The sequence below is a fragment of the Esox lucius genome, chromosome 10 (genome assembly GCF_011004845.1).
Source record: "Esox lucius isolate fEsoLuc1 chromosome 10, fEsoLuc1.pri, whole genome shotgun sequence".
Taxonomy (NCBI): domain Eukaryota; kingdom Metazoa; phylum Chordata; class Actinopteri; order Esociformes; family Esocidae; genus Esox; species Esox lucius.
In genome coordinates, this window is record NC_047578.1 from 6621513 (window position 1) to 6645153 (window position 23641).

General features: G+C 46.8%; 1 protein-coding gene across 6 annotated transcripts in view; it reads left to right on the forward strand.

Annotated features, from left to right (window-relative positions):
• The first annotated feature begins 43 nt into the window (after positions 1 to 43).
• Positions 44 to 23641, forward strand: part of LOC105012369 (solute carrier family 45 member 4) — a 47842-nt gene continuing 24244 nt past the window's right edge. The window contains exons 1-3 of one of the 6 annotated variants that reach the window (XM_010873162.5): positions 44 to 186; positions 1616 to 1733; positions 17413 to 18248. In XM_010873162.5, the coding sequence (XP_010871464.2) occupies positions 17939 to 18248 (310 nt within the window). In that variant the 5' untranslated portion in view covers positions 44 to 186; positions 1616 to 1733; positions 17413 to 17938. Of the gene's footprint in view, positions 187 to 1615; positions 1734 to 5460; positions 5635 to 17412; positions 18249 to 23641 lie in introns of those variants that run through there. The other 5 variants (XM_010873161.5, XM_034294789.1, XM_010873164.5 and 2 more) reach the window with 5 other exon arrangements.

The following is a 23641-nucleotide window of genomic DNA, read 5'->3' on the forward strand; positions in this document are numbered from 1 at the left end:
CAGCGGAAGCTGACTGTACGCTTATTTCCGACAGATATTTCTTTAAAGGCGTATTACCGCTGTGGCTTGACTGCAAGACGTCCCAGAGGATCCAGTCGATGCACCATAACTAAAATATCTTTCGAAGGGACGTATAAATAATATAGCAACATTACCGAACGAAAGACGTAAGATTACGATTACTGGGTAAGAATTATGCATGTTTTAACAGATGACATTGTTATCATTATCGACCTCTGCAAGCTAACGGTACCAAGCATCTCAGGTTGCAATTGCTGCAGAAAAAAGGTTTCGCTTGACCAATCGTTAGCAAGCACCGATATGCCTGCAAGTTCAGCGTTTTGTCTGTTTGTGTTTATTACTGTAATAGAGTTAACTGAAATACTTTTTGATGACATTACGTTAAAGATGGCTTAATTAATACATTTGAGTGCCCCTGCGGCTGTCTATGACAGATGCTGTTAGTACTATGTTGCATAATTGGACAGTTGGCAATTACAAATCGTCATGTTGAATTAAAAAAAATATACAATAATTTTCTCATATGACTATTTCATTAAATTATTTCAAAAGCTGTCTTCATCTTCCCCAAATCCTACTCTTTTCTATTCCGACATCAACTGTATCCTACAGGTGCGTTTGCGCGTGCAAAATATATGCGCTGTTTTGAATTTCTATACGTATTTCGGATGCGTTTTGTAACTGAGAATATTTTTGCTGAACTTCATAATTGATAATAGTTTGCTGTCGGTAATTCTGGTTATATTCCAACTGCACAATTAGTGGGCATATTATACGGCAGGTGCCTAGGTTGTCACGCAGTTCATGATCAGAGCGCATTCTAAATAGCCTATTTCATAACTGTCAAATCGGACCATTTTATGACAGCCTACGGTATTGTAGCAGCTCAAACGGACAGCTTGTCACAATACGGTGGGAGGATACAACAAGTTTCGTTAAATTCTGTAAAGTCTACTTTTACTAACAGCAGTACAGCAAGAGTAAGGATCCTCGTCTAGTGTGTTTGAACAGGGAAGAACCAAGCAGTTCTCACGGTCAACTCAGCACTTTACCAGTCAAATTACCTGTTCTATGTTTGAGAATGCCTTCCCCCATACTAGCCTAGTCTCAGCAGACTTAATCCGAAGTCTACAGACAGAATGCAGTACCTGAGACACCATTGTTTTTCCTATCTTGAGGAATGTATTAATGGCAAATCTATTAATACATTTAAAAAAAGTATTTAGCCTGTATTTAGTCTATCTACAATATTCAAATCTAAAACAGAGCAGCATCTGATGACATGGCAGATTTTTGTCTTCTTGTTTTTGTCCCTACTTAGTTTTTTACATTGACTGCATAGTGAGTTTATATTTGTGTAGGTTCACTTCAGGGAAGTTATTTGTGGTGGCTGGAAAACATTGAAATCATATGTAAATGGCTATTTGCTGAGAGATAGATGCAAAATAGGAAGGTAGATTAAGAGCATGTGGTATGATACTCTCTTCTGCTGTTTCCCAGAAGCTTCGAGGGTGGAGGAGCAGTAGGTGTCCTTTTGCTTTCCAGGACATTGTGCTAGCTAAGCCTAACCCAGGGATTTCTTTGTCTTTTGCAGTTGCCAAGAAGACAGCTGCTCTTTTTTCCAAAGGGACTAGGAGCACAGTGTCTTCCACTGCAGTTGAATTGCAGTCGTTTGGAGAGGTTTACTGTATGAAGCTTTTAAGGCCTTTTTGGTGAGTCTATCTGGATTTCTTTCGCATTTGTTTCTAGGCCATGTTAGATAACCAGATGTAGACTACTGCATGTAATAACAAACGCGCATACTTGAACCTGGTCTGCGGTGGGCAGCTTGGTGCAGTGAAGGAAGCACCTCAGACTGCTGCGCCACCTGACCGGCGGCCACCTGAAACCTGTCGTCCGTGAAAAACGTATATTCTCAGTAGGTGCGCCTCATCTCTGTTGTCCGCCATCGCCGTTAGGTTCGATAGCACTGGAAATCACTTGTGCAGTTGCAGTGGCCATTTGGCAGCACTCTGGACCCACAAACAACCTTTCACACACTCACCTAAACTAGAACTGCAGTTTTGGGGGGGTTCAAGCTAGGTCCAGCCTGGTTTCTGCTCGTGACTGAAACTTCCCTTTAGCGATACCTTTTACTTCCCATTAATGGTATTTATTTCCACACACTCATGCTGGCTCAGCCGGCAGCCTCACTTCAAGGCAGAGGGACAGCACAAGGAGGTGGGTAACCACAGATTTTCTGTATTGCGTCAGTACCCTTTAACGAAGCCACAGCGTCGCGTGACAGGGTTACTATCGGAGCTCTAGCAAAGGATATGTTTATAGCCTCTGATTAAATATTTCTGGCTATAATATTAATGAATTAGAATGATAACAGGATAGGTTAGGTGAGTCCTTGCGCTTTACCACTACCACCATCCGACATTTCAGTGTGAATTCCAGCTTTGTCATCAACAAAGATCTGGACCTCTGATGACCCTAGCTCACTGAGATCCCAACTGTACTGAACACTATGTGTCTTCAGTTCAGAAAGTCTATTTTTGCAGTGAGTTCTCCTTCTCAATAGGCCTCTTTTATCCTTGCCTGCTCTTGTCTGAAGATTTGTGACGTCATTTTCAGTTCACTGAGATGCAGTAGGTCTGACATGGAGAGATTTTTGAGACACTGTTGGAAGACGATTTAACTGGGTTCGTTTCATGTCCTGTTTACTTGCTGGTGTCACCGTGACTGCTGGTGGAAAGCCAACCTGGCTCCGACTAGGACCTCGCATTCCTGTGGCCCAGACACATTCATTATCCATTTCAGCATCACATGAGTTGCATGCAGTGATAGCCTTGATTCTAATGCAGTGGTCATGGACGCGGGACGTCTGTCCTGTCGGTCTGCCTCGTTATCTCTGCAATTTGATCCTGATTTCAGTTTATCGCAGGGCATCTTGTCATACACTAGTACCCCATGGTCCTTAATCCATAGTTATTATACAAACAGCCTAGTTTGTGCCGCGTCAGCCACTGTCCGGGAGTCTCACGTGGGAGGTGCATATCGGGCCAGCGTCGTCTAGGTTTCGGAGAGCGCTGTCCTCGTCTGTCCAGCCGTCTTCCTGGTAAAATGAGGTGGCTCAGCCGGTGCGCGTTTCAGGTCTGACCTGCAGTTTTACCAGGCCTCGCTGTTCCTGCGATGTGACGAGGGCGTAGCTGCGCGGCGGACGGGACTCCACAAAAATCACACTTAATATACGAGGGGCAGCGTGTCGATGTTTACTGAAGGCCCGGTGTGGCTTGGTTGGTAGAGAGTGGCATGTCCAGCACTGGACCGGGCTGTGTGTGCTTGGTTCCGGGCTGTGTGTGCTTGATTCCGGGCTGTGTGTGCTTGATTCCGGGCTGTGTGTGCTTGATTCCGGGCTGTGTGTGCTTGGTTCCGGGCTGTGTGTGCTTGATTCCGGCTGTGTCTGCTTGATTCCGGGCTGTGTGTGCTTGATTCCGATTACTGGGTAAGATTCCGGGCTGTGTGTGCTTGATTCCGGGCTGTGTGTGCTTGATTCCGATTACTGGGTAAGATTCCGGGCTGTGTGTGCTTGATTCCGGGCTGTGTGTGCTTGGTTCCGGGCTGTGGGGGCCAGTATGGAAAAAGGACGGCATTCACTACTTCAGACTGCTGTGGACAGCTAAAAGGCTTAAATGTTATCGTGAATATGCCCCGGGCTGTGTACATCTGAGGGGCCAAAATGACAGTGTGGCTTGTTAGCGCTCGTGTCTGCAGAGCCTCTTTGTGTTATCCACAGGCCGACCTGCTGGGGGGGCGGCTCTTAATGAGGTTTTAAAGAGGCCTCTCAATAATGCACAACACCTGCTTATTCTAGGGACACAGTGAGGAGAGATCCTGCGTCATTGGTTTCACTGTCCTGGGATCTCTGTCTCTCTCCCTATCTGTCTCTATAACTCGCTCTGTCTCTCTCCCTATCTGTCTCTATAACTCGCTCTGTCTCTCTCCCTATCTGTCTCTATAACTCGCTCTGTCTCTCTCCCTATCTGTCTCTATAACTCGCTCTGTCTCTCTCCCTATCTGTCTCTATAACTCGCTCTGTCTCTCTCCCTATCTGTCTCTATAACTCGCTCTGTCTCTCTCCCTATCTGTCTCTATAACTCGCTCTGTCTCTCTCCCTATCTGTCTCTATAACTCGCTCTGTCTCTCTCCCTATCTGTCTCTATAACTCGCTCTGTCTCTCTCCCTATCTGTCTCTATAACTCGCTCTGTCTCTCTCCCTATCTGTCTCTATAACTCGCTCTGTCTCTCTCCCTATCTGTCTCTATAACTCGCTCTGTCTCACTCCCTATCTGTCTCTATAACTCGCTCTGTCTCTATAACTCGCTCGGTCTCACTCCCTATCTGTCTCTATAACTTGCTCTGTCTCTATAACTCGCTCTGTCTCACTCCCTATCTGTCTCTATAACTCGCTCTGTCTCTATAACTTGCTCTGTCTCTATAACTCGCTCTGTCCCTCTGTCTCTATCTGTCTCCATAACTCTCTCTCGCACTCTCTCTCTCTTACGCGCGTGTGCTCTCTATCTGTCTCTATAACTTGCTCTGTCTCTATCTTTACATTTGTCTCTAAAACTCTGTCTCTATCTTTCTGTCTAGTTCTCTCTGTCTCTTTCTATGTCTCTATAACTCACTCTGTCTCTCTCTCTCTATCTGCCTTTCTACAGCTTGCTCTGTTTCATTGAGTCTCTCCTCTTCTCTCTTTCTGTCTCTCATGTATTATTCTCAGACAGCCCCTTAGGCTGGTGCCCCCCCCCCACCCCTTTACTCAACTTAGCCTGCTTGTAAGTGATTTGAGGTGGGGGTACCATAACACTAACCCCTACAGCTCTTTTCAATGGGGCTGGCCCCACCTTAGCAGAATGGCAAAATCTGAGAGAAATCTCGGACCAACATGTGGTGGTTTCCGTCTGAGTTAAACCTCAATTCAGATTCTCTTGTAGGCTCAGTTATGGCGGTTGTTTGCTCTGCTGACTCTGTGTTTTTGTATCTACATGTTTTTGCCTCCGGCTGTAATATGTCAGATTGAGCTAGCTGTCCGTTCAACAGTAGGCCTAGGTATCCCTCCATACTGTAATCATCTTTATTCTCCCTGCCGTGAAGTGTCTGTTCATTGTTTTCCACTCAGGGTTCCGATTGTTAATGGTTGCTCCAGGTGATACTTGTTGTGTTGAAGAACAGCTCCTAGATTGTTGGTCGATTCTCTCCGTAATCCTACTTAATGGAACACAGACAAACCTGAGCTCAGGTTTTCTGTTCTCATGTCCTTTTCTGAAACGGGAGATGTGGGAGGTTTTGTGCCCCCCCCCCCACGCTCTCCTTCCCACAAACAGTTTCTCCACTCCAACCTAGCTCGCTCAGAAGCTTGTGTGACAGGACTTGGCAGTGGTTCAAGAACAACATTAAGCCCGTAGCCAACCTGCGAGTGAGCACATCTCCTCTCAGACAGCGCAAGGGCACTGTGGCTGCTTCGGTTGGCAGAAAGGCTCCGCTGTGCTGTGTACCTGCTCTGGAAATGACTGGGCCAGACCTGACTGGATGGGTTTGAGACCAGACGGGCTGTCACCTATACAGGTGGGTCACACATCACTTAGCGTTCAAGTAGACAGCCGAAGGTTTTCTAGATTACTGTTCTTCTTTTCGTTGTAACTGGATAGGATGATGCAATTGGTTCAGTGTTTGGCAGTGTCGGCTGTTTAGAAGCATAATGACACCTCAGGGTAATTGAGTTTCCTTTGGGATAAATGTTTTATTTAACTTATTATAAATGGTAAATACAAATCATCATAAACATAGAACCACAAAAACACAGCCTTGGCTTTTGTTATGTAAAGACATTTTAAAAGCTGTGTTGTCTTTAAAAGAACTTTAAGCTGGCAGCTGGATGTATCCACCTATTTTCTAAAACCTGCTAAAAATCGACCCAGAAGGAGGTTTCCTATGTTGAAACTGATGTAATGTACATCTCCCGTCCACTTTTTGAGTACTTTAGTTTGATGGGTTAGATCTGCCAGGTTAGATGTGCAACTGTCATGTGGAGCGCTGAAGTGGGATACTCTGTTCAGGAGAGATTTAAGAAATTAAATACGGACGCTAGTAATCTCTCCCTATAACCACAAACAGCTTAGCCAGCTGTTTCGTGCCATTGTATGAAAACTGTGTGATGATGTCGTTCAGTGTTTGTATTATCATATATTTTTTTCATTAGACAGGACTGCCCACGGTCAGGTGTTTTATAATCGGCTGGCATTGATCTCTCCTGATGTTAATGTGGATTGGAATCAGGGATGTATAAAAGGGCAGTGTGGGATCTCTGCAGGTTAATTAACACATACTGTAGTCGCAGATGGCTTCTGAATTTTCTTAAATCAATGTTGTTTAATAGAGTCACGTCTGTTGTTTTTTTTTTACCTTGAACAATTGTCTATTTTGGCGAGAATATTCTTTATTGGTATGTTAACAGCTAGTTGATTTTGAGACTGGATCCCCACTGACTGGACGTTTTTGATTTTGGGGAAGGAAAACGAGAGAGCCAGACTTCTACTTCATTAAAAAGGATATTAACAAGGAAACTCTCCTCCACATTCCCTGGTTTGGTTTAACATAATAAAATAACTTCCTTGATGGTAAAAGATTTTCTTGTCAGCGCCAGTATATGAGGAAGTGTGAGCTGGCTTTGAACTCCTGCCATTGTGTAACGTTTGGGTCTCCCAGGGCGATAGACATTCTCTGTTGGTCTGCCACTCAATCTCAATTTCATTAAACTCTTTTTACATCAGCAGTTGTCACAAAGTGCTTTGACAGATACCCAGCCTAAAACCCCAAAAAGCAAGCAGCAAGAGTAAATGCACAGTATATAGGGTAGGATAGGATATGTGTAATGCTGTGATTAGCATGTCAAGAAATCTGCAATTAACAAATGGAGGCTATGACTGAGGGGTTATCTGTCGCTAACACTTCTGGGGTTGTTCCCGCTATGGGACTAGGAAAACCAATCCACGCAGGTGTTGTACCGATCATCCAGGGGGAGATTGAATCGACTGAAGTGTTTAAAGAGTGAATCAGCTCCCCCCGCCCTGTTTCTGTAAACGGCTGAGTGACTGGGCCGGAGACCCCCTCTGCAGAGCCGTTTCATGTTGATTTGAAGGCAGTGCTGTGTGACACCGCCGCGAGGCCGTTGCCTTGTTGTGTTGTTGTGTTGTTTTGGGTTTAGTCTGTTCAGCGTGTGTGTCAGTAATGGCCCAATGCGACGCTGAGCTGGAGGTTTTGGTTTGGCCTTGTCACAAGCGGGGGCGTGTATATCAACAGGTCGGCGCGTAAACCACTGGGAACTGTTCTGCTCTCACACACCCTGTCCAGAATATTCCGTCCTTGTGCAGCGGGCGGGGCCTAGGCCAAACTTGTGGTGTTGTTTTGTTTTTAGCTTCATTTTGTTGTTCAGTTGTTTTGTCACATTTGGATGGGGTGGTTATGTTGTTGTTGTTGTTGTTGTTGTTGTTGTCTTCATCGCAGGAAGACAGCTGCCCCATTTTAACGAGCCTTAAAGGACCGTGTTGTTTTTTAGGGAAGCGTATTATGGCATTTCATGGCAGTAGGAAATCACTCGGCAATGGCTGTTATCAGCATGGGACCTAGGTTCTGTTTTCCCCCCAGTTTATTTCCTAACCAAAATGCTGGGCAGTAGAAGGACTGTTGGATGATTGTTGGATGATTCTGAGTGGGATGAGAGTCTACTATGGCTTATAATCAATATTAGTCACACCCCCCCACTAAGAGGGATCCATGAAATAGATTTTCTTGGGGGGTTTTCCTGCCTGTCGCTTTTTTGTGTTCCCTTAATGTCCCTAAAATTCTTCTCCAGGATCTTTCTTTTTGCAGGGATTCCATGTTTTCTTTTTGCTTCTGCTGCTACGTCAGAACAAAGCCCCCAAGGCATCAAATTCCCTGACTAGGCTGAAATTGCCCTTTCCCTTCAATTGAGTGCATGTAGTGCTGTGTTACAGCTCTGACCAACCCCCACCCTAATCTTCACTCTGTGAAACACCACCTTCCTCTGCAGTTAAACACCCCACAGAAAAACGGTGTTGGCCAACATCGACACAGGCATGTGACGCAAAATGCATCAGGACGCATCAGGACGTTTCGACGGAGACAAACACTCGACGTCCTGCCACCGTCAATGACAACGTGCTGTAGTTGGGTTGATGCAGCTCAGCAGCGGGAATCAGAAAGAGGTCTCCCTTCTGGTGGAGCTGAAATGAGAGGGTCATTAAGTCTCATTATCGATCAGTCTTGATGAGAAAGTCGACACCCTCACCAGTTCCTCATCGTCCCCTGTAGGAACATAGTCCCCTCTTGTAAAGTAAGGCCTGGAAACACTCATTAACACTCCTCCTTTTCCTGAGGGGAAGTCTGAACCTCATCAGCGCACAGGTCCAGTTTGCAGTGCTCACTGAGGTGCTGACAAGCTAGAAGAAGAAGAGCGGGCAGAGGCCTACATCACGGAATTAGGGCTGCCGGAGTCTGTCGGCTAAATATAACGCCAGGGATGATAGCCTTATAATAGTGCTCCTGTAAGCTGCTTCACACCTTGCCAGAACTACACAGAATAGGTTATAGACACGGCGGAGTCAGATTGCGGTGGCATCTGAACCGTGGGTATTGGCTACAGGCCAACGACGCAGGGCGCGTGGTGGAACAGCGGGCATACGGAGAGCTGCAAAAACATGGTATACCATCCAGCTGACGACGACAGGCCTTGTACTTTTGACCTTGGGTTGGAACGACGGAAAAGGGACGAACTGTCCCGGACCATGTGTTTGGCGTGCTGTAACGTTTTCATGGTTAATTGCGGTGGGAGTCCGTTTACTGACGCCGAAACAGTTGGTTGTACCGGCTCTACCTGCATAAATGACCAACGCCTGACCTGGGAGTGCGCGGCAGCAACCGCATAAACACGTTCTCTCGCACTTAACGTCGTTTTAATGAACTCCAACTGGCCTCCCGTCTCCTCACATTTGGATCGCCAACGGCCGCTGATCTCTCTGAGATAATGGCAGCATTATGAATCGCAGGGGCTGTTGTCGCAGTGGGATGTCAAGCTGCTAAACCTGCTGACGTGGTGATCCGCATAGCAAATTGTGACTCCTCTAAGTCCTCCGCTCTGTGTGTGTGTGTGTGATCTGCAGAGTGTGAAGGGTACTCTGTTCACGTTGGTAAACACGTGGATGCCCTCTTTCCCGAGCACACCCACATTCCCACTACAGCAACCCACACGCGCATACACACACACACACACACACACACAAACACACAAACAATGATCTCCGATCCAGGTCTTTAACAGTCCCACTGGTTTTTCAGGGGAATGTGAGTCTCAATAAATCCATCAGTTTTCTGATCTTGTCTGTCTATCTGTCTGTCCACCTGTCTGTCTGTCCATCTGTCTGTCTAGCCATCTGTCCATATGTCTGTCTGTCTGTTATTTAGGATGGATACAGTGAATACTAATGGATAAATCCCCCTCCTCCCTCTTTGATGAGATGCTTAGCTATGAAAGGAGGGATCGGAGGATGTTTTTTAAAAATATAAATGTATCTGGGCTGTCCAACTCTGTTCTTTGAGGGAAGAAAAAACGTCAGTATTTTGCTTTTACCTAGTTGTTAATTGCACTAACCAGCCCTGGACTCCGAACACTAAGAAGTCAACCCGTAAACACCAGGTCTTACATCTTCACAGAGGACTGCCCTTGCAGACATTTGCATATGCCCAAGCAGGGGATGATCAGAGTTGGCTAATTCGCTAGGCGGTTCACACCTCACAAAGAGTGAGGTTAGAGTCTGTCACCAAATATAGTCGTGTTGATTGTATGGGACGCTTTACGGCCACCGGGGTTGGGCACGTTGACTACGGTTTGCATTGAATTGTGGGTGATATCATCTCCGCAAGGGAGTTCACTCATCCCTTCAAGCTAAATCAAGCGCCATGGGGCAGCTTTTGTTAATTGGACCAGCACTTAAAATGGCAGTCAAAACTGTATCCTGTTTTGATAGGGATTCCCTGCAGGGAAGTGGATAGGGCAAGTGCTTAGGAGCTGTCCACTTTGTGTTTGGTGTCCAGACCTCGTTTCCCTACTGAATCCGCCCCAATGAAGAGAGGATGAAAACCGGAGGTGTTTTAGCCCTTCAGGCCTGGAGCAGAATTACCCTGGCCTTTGCCGAACGATACAAGCTGTTAGTAAACATTGTTGTGACTTGTTGTGACTTGTTGTTTTTTGCGGGGCAGTGAGATGCAGTGAGATGCAGTGAGATGCAGTGAGATGCAGTGAGATGCAGTGGGAACAGCGGACCAGGAGGTTCAAGAAGCTAAATCCCCTATGTGGTCTGTCTAATCCGTTGAGAATATCATCTCAGTGGACAGTCAGCGAGTTTTCTAGCCTACCAACAGGCTCTGATTGGTCCATTTCTCACTTGGAGCTGTCTCATCAAAGACACCATATTGGGTGAATGGACCAATGGGCAGCCTGGCCTTTGATTAGCCGTGCAGACTGTGCACAGAAATGATAATGAAAAGATAAGCGGCCACACCTGACTCCCACCCTGGCTGTTGTGGGTATGGATTTTGTGTAAAATGTTAGTTTTTGTTGTGTCTTTATTAATGCTATCCTCAAACTTTTGGAATGAACACCCAGACGGTTAACAGTCAAGCTCCTTCTTCAATACTGTTGAAAAAACACCTGAAGCCACCCGGAATGAACGCACCCCGAAATAGGGTCGAGAATAACTCGCGTTTTTCTGCTCTGTCTGTCTGCCTGTTTGTCTGCATCTTTGGTTGGTGCAAATTTAAACCCGATAGCCTGTTACCCTAACCCAGTCAGCTGGCCTTTCGACACCACAGCTTGCCTGGTGTAATCCATATCTGGGCCTCTATTTGGGTCAGCCCAGCGGTACATAGTGTATGCAAACACACACACAAATACAGAGTCACACTCACAGATGTATAGCCTACATAAGATCACAGTTGTTTGCTTCACACGATCCGTGCCGACAACATCAGGACAGATTAGTCCCTGCAACTCAACTCGGCCGTTTGGCATTCTTTCATGAGCCGCACCTGTGACCAGCCAAATAACATTAAATTGTTTGATTGTTTTTGTGGCTTAGCAGTAGACTTGTATTTTTCTGCGTGTGTATTAAACATTTCGATAAAGGAATCCGCAACATGAATTAAGAACGATATCTCCGTCAGTGCTTTGGGCCTGATTGCGAAGGCCATTTCACATGGTGTGTCTTTGAACTGAAGGTCTGTTCCCTGGAACCTGACCTCAGACTGTTCACTGGACACGGTCAGGGTTTGTTTTTTTCCCAATTTGGTTTTGTCTTGGCCATTTGAACTCACTACACCTTGGCTACAGTACATTACCACAACATAATGAGTCAAAAGAAAACAAAGTTCCAATTTAAAATTGGCTTTGTCTTCCAAAACCAAATGCTTCAGGGTGGGTTGTCTATGTGCCATTTTACAAGACTTTGGCCGAGGGCTGTGATGTGAGACGTAGACATTAAATTGACTAGGTTAGAAGCATAGGCTTATGAAGTCTTAATTAATGTAAATATTTAGTTCTCATGGTCCTAATTGGTTGCAACGTCGACAGAACAGTTTTTTCGTTAACCTCTAATAACACTTTAGGGAGGGCATCTGTTGAAACCTTTTGCAGTACGAACAGTAAAACAATTTTCAGAACGCCAGAAACTGCAATAACGGTCATCTTTAGGAAAAGCATTGCTCTTCTTTCCATGTTTGGGGTGAGCAGGTAATCCAATTTCAGCCATGCAAATGAACGACAACCAAAATAGTCCCCCAAGCGGGCTTTTATGCGGGGTGTAAAAGTTTGGGAGGCACAGGAGAACACCGACAGACGGACGGCAGGTTATTTCATTTGCTCCTGACCTTGAACTTCACAGACACTCACAGGACAGCTCTCCACTCTCTCGCTCTCCTGAAAACCTCTCTACGTCCCCTACTCTTCGCGCTCCCTCTGCCTCTCACTCCGTTCGTAACAGGCTTTTCACTTCAGCCTACGAAGGTAAAGGGTATGTTTGCTTTGCAAGTGACAACCTGGTAGATGAATGTGTAATTTGGTATGAGGCAGAGGCCATTTGAGTGGTCGAGTTACCACAAAACAACGGGGCTGTTGTGTGCCAAAATGCTGGAGGGTGGGGGGGGGGGGGGGGGCAAGCCAAATTACACATTATCCCTGTTTTTGTCACGTTACATTATTGTAGGTTGCATTGCTGTGTTATGGGGTCAGCATTAATGTAGCTTCACTGAAAGGCGAGGAAGGTAATGCCACATCTACTGCTAGCTTCTGTGTTTATATTAGCTCTTCCTCCATTCTTCCACCTTTTTTCCCCTCCCATTGAAAACATGATCTGATCAGGACCAGTGGCACACATCCTTGGGATTGTGGGTGAGAACCAAGATGGCGTTGTTGTTGCTGCATTGTTCTGTTCTTACACGGTAACTGAATCCCTGGCCACTGGGCCACAGAATGAAAGAACGCTTTCTCTTACGAGACAGACAGAGATGGATAGAGACAGAGATGGATTATAGACAAACAGGGATGGATGGAGACAGAAGGACAGAGATGGATAGAGACAGAGATGGATTATAGACAATCAGGGATGGATGGAGACAGAAGGACAGAGATGGATAGAGACAGAGATGGATTATAGACAATCAGGGATGGATGGAGACAGAAGGACAGAGATGGATAGAGACAGAGATGGATTATAGACAAACAGGGATGGATGGAGACAGAAGGACAGAGATGGGGACAGACAGACAAACAGAAATATAGGGAGACATGGACGGACAGAGAGGTTGAGAGAGGTTTAATGTCCATTTGTTTTGGAACTGTAAACCAATGTTTGCCGTGTCCGTAAAGCCCATTGAATTGCAAAGGAGAGCGAGTGAGAAAGATACAGGAGAATGAGGGATAAATGAGAGGGAGACAGGCAGAGAGAGTCAGGTAGAAAAGAGGGGAAGAGATAGAGATAATTTGAGCTCATTACTACACAGCCTTCTGGATGTAGGCAGGGTGGGTGGGTGTCGCCAGGGTGGGTGGGTGTAGCCAGGGTGGGTGGGTGAGTATAGGCAGGGTGGCTGGGTGTAGTCAGGGTGGGTGGATGTAGTCAGGGTGGGTGGATGTAGTCAGGGTGGGTGGGTGAGTATAGGCAGGGTGGGTGGGTGTAGCCAGGGTGGGTGGATGTAGTCAGGGTGGGTGGGTGAGTATAGGCAGGGTGGGTGGGTGTAGTCAGGGTGGGTGGGTGTAGTCAGGGTGGGTGGGTGAGTATAGGCAGGGTGGCTGGGTGTAGTCAGGGTGGGTGGATGTAGCCAGGGTGGGTGGATGTAGCCAGGGTGGGTGGATGTAGTCAGGGTGGGTGGGTGTAGCCAGGGTGGGTGGATGTAGTCAGGGTGGGTGGGTGAGTATAGGCAGGGTGGCTGGGTGTAGCCAGGGTGGGTGGATGTAGTCAGGGTGGGTGGGTGAGTATAGGCAGGGTGGGTGGGTGAGTATAGGCAGGGTGGGTGGATGTAGTCAGGGTGGGTGGGTGTAGTCAGGGTGGCTGGGTGTAGTCAGGGTGGGTGGGTGAGTATAGGCAGGGTGGCTGGGTGTAGTCAGGGTGGATGGGTGAGTATAGGCAGGGTGGCTGGGTGTAGTCAGGGTGGGTGGGTGTAGGCATGTTGTCCAGGGGTCTCTGGCAGTATAATGTGAATGTTATGTAACCACTCTGCGGCAGGCAGGCAGGGACTAGTGAGCAGGTCTTTTCGCAACACACACACAGACACACACAGACTGAGCCTGGCCCCTGTCCTGCTCTCTCCTGCTGATGGCCAGCCATCCGCCTCACGGCTCCCCTCTGTCACTCATTCTGTTCAGTGGCAGACTGGGGACTTTATTACTCTGCTATGCAGCCACATTATTTGAAAGGACCGTACAACCTAGCGGACAGTTTCCTCACATCTGCTGAAAAGATGGCCTGGATTTATTTTTCTTCACAGTGGAGAAACAGTATTACGTTACTGTGTGGAGTTAGCTTTTCATGTGACTAGGTGAGTTAAATGGATAGGGCCATATGGAACAAGCCTCTATTGTGTGAGAGTTACAAATCTGAGACGGTTTAAGTATGTTTGTTAGATCAGACAGAGAATCAGGTCACCACCACCAAATGCCCAGAGCTCATTTAATAGCCTTCTCAGAACCTCTTTGTTTCTCCTATTTCTCAGTAAAAAAACAAAAAAACATGAATTGCATCAGATGAGGAAATCCCGACTCGCCTCGTACAGTAAGAGTATAGCCTGGCGTTCAGTTCCACACCTCTGGGGTCTATGAGTATAGCCTGGCGTTCAGTTCCACACCTCTGAGGTCTAAGAGTATAGCCTGGCGTTCAGTTCCACACCTCTGAGGTCTAAGAGTATAGCCTGGTGTTCAGTTCCACACCTCTGAGGTCTAAGAGTATAGCCTGGCGTTCAGTTCCACTCCTCTGTGGTCTAAGAGTATAGCCTGGCGTTCAGTTCCACTCCTCTGTGGTCTAAGAGTATAGCCTGGCGTTCAGTTCCACACCTCTGAGGTCTAAGAGTATAGCCTGGTGTTCAGTTCCACTCCTCTGAGGTCTAAGAGTATAGCCTGGCGTTCAGTTCCACTCCTCTGAGGTCTAAGAGTATAGCCTGGCATGCAGTTCCACTCCTCTGAGGTCTAAGAGTATAGCCTGGCGTTCAGTTCCACTCCTCTGTGGTCTAAGAGTATAGCCTGGCATGCAGTTCCACTCCTCTGTGGTCTAAGAGTATAGCCTGGCGTTCAGTTCCACACCTCTGTGGTCTAAGAGTATAGCCTGGTGTTCAGTTCCACACCTCTGAGGTCTCAGCGAGTCTGTCAGTGTAGACATGATTAATGAAGAGTGAGAATGAGGGAGACACATTTCAATGCGGCACGGTGGAGATTGTAATCTCAGATGACGATAATGGCGGCCTTAAATCCAACCGTTCCCTCGAGTCACTAGTCGATATTAACCCCTGGCCCCCTCATCCAGTCGTGACCCCCAGCACCCCCACCCCCCGCAAATATCGACTGACAGGCCATGTGAGAGGTAGACCCAGCCCATTGAGACTCTCAAGGGCTATAAAATTTCCAGGACACAATGTTATTAACCTCAGTGCCCTTCAATTAACCCCCGCTGCCCTGTAGGTGCTAACAGGCATTGGTTGGCGGTTTCCTGCCCCACACACGACTCATTCGTGATCCGAAAAGGTTCTTGGCTCTGAAATGTGATATGCACGGCAATTTACAGTAGATTCATACCGAAGTACTTTGTGACAGTCAGTTACTGTGTGAAAAAGTTGTCAGTATCCTAGATCAGGGGTATTCGAATCTTACCCTACAAGGGCCGGAGCCTGCTGGTTTTCTGTTCTACCTCATCATTAATTGGACCCACCTGGTGTCTTAAGCCTGAATAAGTCCCTGATTAGAGGGTTGCAATGAAAAAATGAGTGGAACTGGCTTTGAGGGCCAGATTTGAATATCCCTGACCTAGATAATTGTTATGCATTGAATTACGCTTAAAAAAAGAGTTCAGTTATGGGTCACAGAAGGACTGGTACTTTTGACCAGGGCCCATTTGTGCTTTACAGGCAACATTCTGGTTTTCGGAAAGCTCTCCCGGCCACTTGGAAATCCTTCATCTCGTAGAGAGAATCTCGGCTCTCAAATTAACCCCTCTGTGAAGATGGATAGCCTGAAGTAGTAACCGTGCCCTACAGGAGAGTATGAGGTTCCCTAGGCGTGTAAGGTGACGCGGGAGGCACCAGGATAACATGAGGAGGCCAGGGGAATCGCTGTACTGTTCAATACCAAGGCTCACTTTACAATTGTTGTATAATGGGCCTGGCCAGCAACACCATTAAAACTGTAGACCTGGCCTGAGGTGTCCGGTCGGTGTCCGGGATGGTAAATGCAATGCAGATTTTTGAAAAGTGATTAACCGATTTCAACGCTCACAATTCGCCGGAGGCCAGTCCGCAATCGTGGCCTCGTTTCGTTCCAGTAACATGCATGCACCAGTTGTATATATCGAGATGTGCCCCTCGCATTTTGCCAAGCCATTTTTGGCTCTTATTACACTGCTGTCTCAGCAAGGAGACATCCTCCCACCCAGGAACCACGCGGAGACAATCTGCGGTGTCTTCAGCAGGACCCCAGGCGCTGTCAGAGTACTGCAACCAGGATAAGAGGCCTCTTTGCGAGTCAGTGATTTAAACAGTCAGTGACTCAAACCCAAGCTGCGTTTCTAAAATGTGCCCTTGAGGCAGGTGGTTAGCTTGGCTCACCATACCCAATTGCCTAGGCACCCGTTGGCCTACTGTAGCTTCTGGCTGCTTTGGTGAGCTCGGAGAGGCATGACGGATCTTGATCCTCTCGTTTAGACGGGATTCCTTCCCTTTCACACGGGTATCATTTAGCGGAAACAAAAAACATATGAATGGATTTTATGGAAAAACTAAACGTACACATCACTCTTTCTCCAAAAGCTTTTTTTCCCCCGATTTTTGTCAGCCTCCCCCTGCCCGTAACGACGGTGGCCCATTGTTCTTTCGTCCAAGGGACTTATAAGGGGCTTGATCAGAAAGCACCGAATCATAAGGTTTCATGTGTCGTCCGGTGTCTCGTTCTCGTGGAGCGTGCTGTTTTCGACGCGCTAATCTCACCAACCGGGTCTCCGAACCAATCTTTCAACCCATGCTAATGCCTAGCTGTTTATTAAGGGCAAAACGGCATGCACGCACGCACACGCACGCACAGAACGGGTTGATTATTGAAGCGGCTTTATTCGTTCCTTGACTTAAACGAACGGGCAGAAATCTAAAAGCCCCTACGAGGTGTGTGAGCAAAACGAGGGGGGGGGGGCGTCCCTCACTCACTCTACATTTCTATGAACTACATTGTTTGCGTCACTCTCCGCCCAGGTCATAGGGCACTTTTACCAGCCAGCTGGCTATAACCTAGGCCTGTTCATGCCCATAATTTATTAGTTTCAAGAGGTTTTACTTTGGCTTTTTTTTTTTTGGCTTACACGCTTCCCGCTGTCCGGCCAAACTGACTTATATAATTTGTTGTTAGGCTAGTGGGCTTCAGCGTGGGTCGGAATGGTTCTGTTTGACCATGGCCATTTTAATAACTGTTTGTCTCTCTGTCCACATATCTTTCTCTGTCTCCCTGTCTCTCTCTGTCTCCCTGTCTCTCTCTTGGTCTTTCGACTGGACTGACCGGCGACTCCTCCCGCTGTGTACCCTGGGTAGTGCAGATTGATCGGCCACTCGATGGGGATTCACCGAGGAGCTCTCCCCTGCTTCGCCTCCTGCCCTCCACCCCGCTGCCTGCCCTCCCTCTTCTGCACCTCCTCCACACAAATCATGAAACTGGTATTAACTGAATGGCAATTGATATGGATTTTTACTGATTCCAGTAGACAGTAAACGGGGGGGAAAGCAACACGGAAGAAAAGCCATATCTCATTTTCACACGTCCTTTATACCAAATCAACCTGCCTGTGGGATGCTGTTCTAGGCTACCAGGGCAGGCCCTCCTCGAGAAACAAAACAACACCTCTCTTGAGAAACACACAAAGAATGTATTATACGCTTTAAGAGATTATTCCTACATCCTGATTACCACGTTTGGGGACGTCGAGAGCTTTACTTCGAGGACAAACACACTCCCGTCACCACAGAGCCGCTGGTGCTTGAATACAGATCCGTTGCTGATTTAGTTTTAAATCGGATTGTTTCCTCTGGGGCCTGAGGTGTCGTGCGTTCGGGTGTTTGCATGCCGAGGAAGAAGAAAATGGCTCCCCAGAACACTGATGTGGATGCTATGCAAGTGCAGGGGGTGATGGTGGTCCCTTCTGCAAACAAAACCACCACAAGCCCTGCCTCCACAAGTGATAAAGGAGGTTCAACAGGAGGAGGAGGAGGTGGTGTGGTCCTAGAGTCATGCCAGGAGGAGTCTGTGAGCGAGGGGTCTATAGACCGGATCCCTCTTCGTCAGTGGGTGATGCACGGCGGCGTCATGTTCGGACGGGAGTTCTGCTACGCCATGGAAACGGCCCTGGTGACGCCCGTGCTGCTGCAAATAGGTAAGAATCACGTGGGGAAATGGAAGCCTTTGAAACATATGGTGGTCGGTTCTGTTAATGATGTAACCGTGGGGCCAAGGGAAAGAGTTGAGGTGTTGTCTCAAGGTTGTTACAGTCAATCTCAATTACAAAATGGCGGCTGTCCCCGATTTATAAAGGAGGCGTGACTACCCAGAATCCCACGACACAGTACCTCAAGGCCATTGGCTAATTGCGGTCGTGAGCTTTGACAGAACGTGACTTCCTGTGAACGTGACTTCCTGAGAGCGGATACATATCAGATGTTCTTGTGATGCTGTGACAAACGGCATCGCAAAGACAAGTACACTTTGTGAACAGATGTACAGGACATGCGTAAAAATATATACACACACACACAGCCAAGACAAGCTGCATTCTGAATTAATTAAATTATTTGTTAATCCCATTGAATAATGTGCATATTAATTTGATATCCTGTGTCTGCTTTGCCCCCTAGATATTCTTTACATTTAATTTTCCTCTTTTATATTAGCACCGCAAACATCTAGCGCGCTAATTGTAAAATGTATTACATCGACTGCAAGGAGTTTGTTTTGCAATCAGATGCATCTAAACAACAAATACACACACACACACACACACACACACGATCTCAGGGCAAGATGGCTGAATGTGCATACTGTACATCTTCCATTGCCCATGTCAATGTTATGGTTTGTTGCTTTGATTTTACACTCTCTCCTCCCTGGTAAAGAGCCTGGGATATGGGTGTTGGACTTATTTCCCTTCTGGAACTTCCAGGGCCTTAGCCTCACCGACACCTAGGTAAACCAAGGCCTCTCACACTCTGAACTGTCATCAACTGATTAGACAGATGTTACATGCTGTCATGGCTGTAAACAGTTCATTGTGCTGTTTGACCAGCCGTGGGGCGTGGAGCACCAAGCCATTTAGACACCAGTCTTGCCTCCAAAATGGCTCCCTGCTGTCTGTGTATTGCAGTGCTAGGGCCCTTGGGGCAATAGGGAATTAGTTGATATCTGCAGTCTGGATGGGTGACTAAGCAGAAGATTACATCTGTGTGGGAGTGGAGGATGCTGGGAAATGCTGTTACACAGATTTATTTTTTTCTCCCAACTCTACTGCAGTTGTAGATAGAAGAGAGACAAAAACGGACATACAATAAACTATTGCTTATACAGTGGGGAGAACAAGTATTTGATACACTGCCGATTGTCCCACTTACAAAGCATGTAGAAGTCTGTACTTTTTATCATAGGTACTCTTTAACTGTGAATGACGGAATCTAAAAAAAAAATTCTGAAAATCACGTTGTATGTTGCATTTTATTGCATGACATAAGTATTTGTTACATCAGAAAAGCAGGACTTAATATTTGGTACAGAAACCTTTTTTTGGCCCACTGCTTCATACAGACCTTCTCCAGATCCTTCAGGTTTTGGGGCTGTCGCTGGGCAATACGGACTTTCAGCTCCCTCCAAAGATTTTCTATTGGGTTCAGGTCTGGAGACTGGCTAGGCCACTCCAGGACCTTGAGATGCTTCTTACGGAGCCACTCCTTAGTTGCCCTGGCTGTGTGTTTCGGGTCGCTGTCATGCTGGAAGACCCCATCACAACCCATCTTCAATGCTCTTACTGAGGGAAGGAGGTTGTTGGCCAAGATCTCACAATACATGGCCCCATCCATCCTTCCCTCAATACGGTGCAGTCGTCCTGTCCCCTTTGCAGAAAAGCATCCCCAAAGAATGATGTTTCCACCTCCATGTTTCACGGTTGGGATGGTGTTCTTGGGGTTGTACTCATTCTTCTTCCTCCAAACACGGCGAGTGAGGTTTAGACCAGAAAGCTCTATTTTTGTCTCATCTGACAACATGACCTTCTCCCATTCCTCCTCTGGATCATCCAGATGATCATTGGCAAACTTCAGACGGGCCTGGACATGCGCTGGCTTGAGCAGGGGGACCTTGCGTGCGCTGCAGGATTTTAATCCATGACGGCGTAGTGTGATACTAATGGTTTTCTTTGAGACTGTGGTCCCAGCTTTCTTCAGGTCATTGACCGGGTCCTGCTGTGTTGTTCTGGGCTGATCCCTCACCTTTCTCGTGATCAATGATGCCCCACAAGGTGAGATCTTGCATGGAGCCCCAGACCGAGTGAGATTGACCGTCATCTTGAACTTCTTCCATTTTCTAATAACAGTTGTTGCCTTCTAACCAAGCTGCTTGCCTATTTTCCTCTAGCCCATCCGAGCCTTGTGCAGGTCTACAATTTTATCCCTGATGTCCTTACACAGCTCTCTGGTCTTGGCCATTGTGGAGAGGTTGGAGTCTGTTTGTTTGATTGAGTGTGTGGACAGGTGTCTTTTATATAGGTAACGAGTTCAAACAGGTGCAGTTAATACAGGTCATGTGTGGAGAACAGGAGGGCTTCTTAAAGAAAAACTAACAGGTCTGTGAGAGCCGTAATTCTTACTGGTTGGTAGATGATCAAATACATATGTCATGCAATAAAATGCAATAAAATGCAAATTAATTATTTAAAAATCATACATTGTGATTTTCTGGATTTTTGTTTTAGATTCCATCTCTCACAGTTGAAGTGTACCTATCATAAAAATTACAGACCTCTACATGCTTTGTAAGTAGGAAAACCTGCAAAATCGGCAGTGTATCAAATACTTGTTCTCCCCAATGTATCTAGTGAAGGAGATGTATTTGGGCTGTTATTTATTGAGTAAATGAATCCATTTCGGGCCAGCAGGGTAGCCTAGTGGTCAGGAGTGTCGGGCCAATAAATGAAAGGTTGCTGTTTCTGAGCCCTGAGCTGTCAAGGTTGGATAAAACCCCATTCAGCCCCTGAGCCAGACACTTAACCCTTGAATAATTACCTGGTTAAATGTTTTTACATTCAAGTAACTTAGCATACGTTGTTATGCCTCGATTTTCTTTGTCTCGTGTTTTCTGTCCTCCCCCCAGTGCCACAGCAGATTAATTAGGCCCAGCTGGGTTCCATCATGGCTGACATCACTGTGTATGATGCCCCCTGATGTCTTTATTTTGCTGGTGTGGCTGGCTGGCTGCCTGTCCTTTCCTCCCTCCTAAGGTCGTCTTGCTTGGGGATTAACAGTCCCTCTAACGCCACAATCTGTCCTGTCTTCAGCCTTCCCCGCCTCACCGCTCACACCCACCTCCCGGAGATAGGGCGTTAAAAGAAGAGAAGGATGTAGGAAGGACGGACGGGCCGACAACAGTCAGAGAGATGGAGGAAGAGGTGGAACTAGAGTGATTAAGAGACCGGAAGAGAAGTGAAGAGAAGAGAGAGGGATTTATAAAAGAGAGAGGGAACAATAAAGAGGGAAATAGATAATTGGAGGGACGGAGTGGTGGGAATAAAGAGAGGGAGAGGTTGGGAATAAAGAGAGGGAGAGGTGGGAATAAAGAGAGGGAGAGGTGGGAATAAAGAGAGGGAGAGGTGGGAATAAAGAGAGGGAGAGGTGGGAATAAAGAGAAGGAGAGGTGGGAATAAAGAGAGGGAGAGGTGGGAATAAAGAGAGGGAGAGGTGGGAATAAAGAGAGGGAGAGGTGGAAATAAAGAGAGGGAGAGGTGGGAATAAAGAGAGGGAGACGTGGGAATAAAGAGAGGGAGAGGTGGGAATAAAGAGAGGGAGAGGTGGGAATAAAGAGAGGGAGAGGTGGGAATAAAGAGAGGGAGAGGTGGGAATAAAGAGAGGGAGACGTGGGAATAAAGAGAGGGAGAGGTGGGAATAAAGAGAGGGAGAGGTGGGAATAAAGAGAGGGAGAGGTGGGAATAAAGAGAGGGAGAGGTGGGAATAAAGAGAGGGAGTCTCTTCATTCTCTACCTAGGTAGTAACCTTGTTTACAACTCTGTCCAAGTCGCCTCTCCAGCGGTACTGGAATTGCACGCAATTCTCTGGCCTCAGCTGTGCTCCTGAGTCCCAAATGGAACCACGTTCCCTGTGTAGTCCACTGCTTTTCACTGGAGCACATAGGCCCTGCTGACACGCCTGAGTCGAACTGACGGTGTGCCGAAGTGCCCTGATTCATCCCTCGTTACGTAACTCGGCCAGGCAACTGAAGTGGAGCGCAGTCCAGGAAGCACCCCTGTCTAAATGAATCAGTCTCTGACTGGAGTGACGTCTGTCCGATTGGGCTCCTCAAGACTGAGACGATGCTTGGCCGTCAGGTTTGGAGTGTTTCAAACCCTCAGCGTCACACATTTGCTACTGACTACATGACAGCCCTGACTAGAATTGAATCTTGATTTTAGACATTACCTGTGTGAGTCATAGATGATAGTGTGTTCCCAGTATAGGGGATTACCTTTGACCGGATCCCTATGGGCTCAATTGGAAGATACAGTTACACTTTAGTCTGAGAGTCGCAATTTCCGTCTGTAGATTTTCTATAGATAGTAATATTATCAAGAAGTGTTCCACAAGCTGTCTGTTGTTAAGCAACTACTTCCTGTGGTTAGGGTTAGGTTTAGATGGTTTGGGGTAAGGGTTAAGGGTTAGTACTGTAAATAGTTCGTGGAAATGTTATTGATAGTCAGTATGTAGTCTGGAGGACCTACGGACACACTTTTAGGATTTTCCAAATGAAGTGTTACTTAAGTCACAGACTGTTTTGTTGACTTTGGGTCTGTTTTCTCTGTGAATTGTATCGCTAGTTCATTGCTGTGATTAAATGTGAAGGCTTAGTTTTATCCATAGTACTATTATCCCTGTCCCGGGAACCCAAAACACTTCTGGTTTTCATCCTCTCCTGCTGTGAAGGGACCAACCCAGGTCTGAGACACCAGATTAGTTTTACACCTGGTCTGTTGTAGCCCTCGACAGGCAGATAAAAGGTGACGTTGACACAACAAACCATGTGTGGTTGAAATACAGTCACGCCTGTTCATATGTAAACAAGCATGATGGCGACAGTCAGTGTCAAATTCAAGTGAACTGGATTGAGACGGGTTGAGACTGTTCAGTAGTGTTCAGTAGTACCCAAAACCCACGTGTTCAACCGTTTAGCTTTTCGCTTGTTTTTTAACTGTGTGCTCAACGCGTGGTCTTCTGGAGAGTTTTACGTTCCAGTTGGCCAGTTTATCTCCGTCTTCATTACTCTAAAATGTAGCCCTAGTTGTATTTAGCAGCAATGACCAACACTGTACCGCTTCTGGTTCAGGCAATAATTTTGGGCAGATATGAAGTGAGAGAAGACAGAGTGGTACATCAACCGTAAATTGCCTCAGTGATTTGATAGCTGCCGTCTTAAAAGTATCTACTTTGAAAAACAACTACAAATTAGATCATGTCAGATAACTTAGCTCCAGATCCAGCTTGGAACATAACAAATGTACAGTGGCGTTCTCGGTCAGTG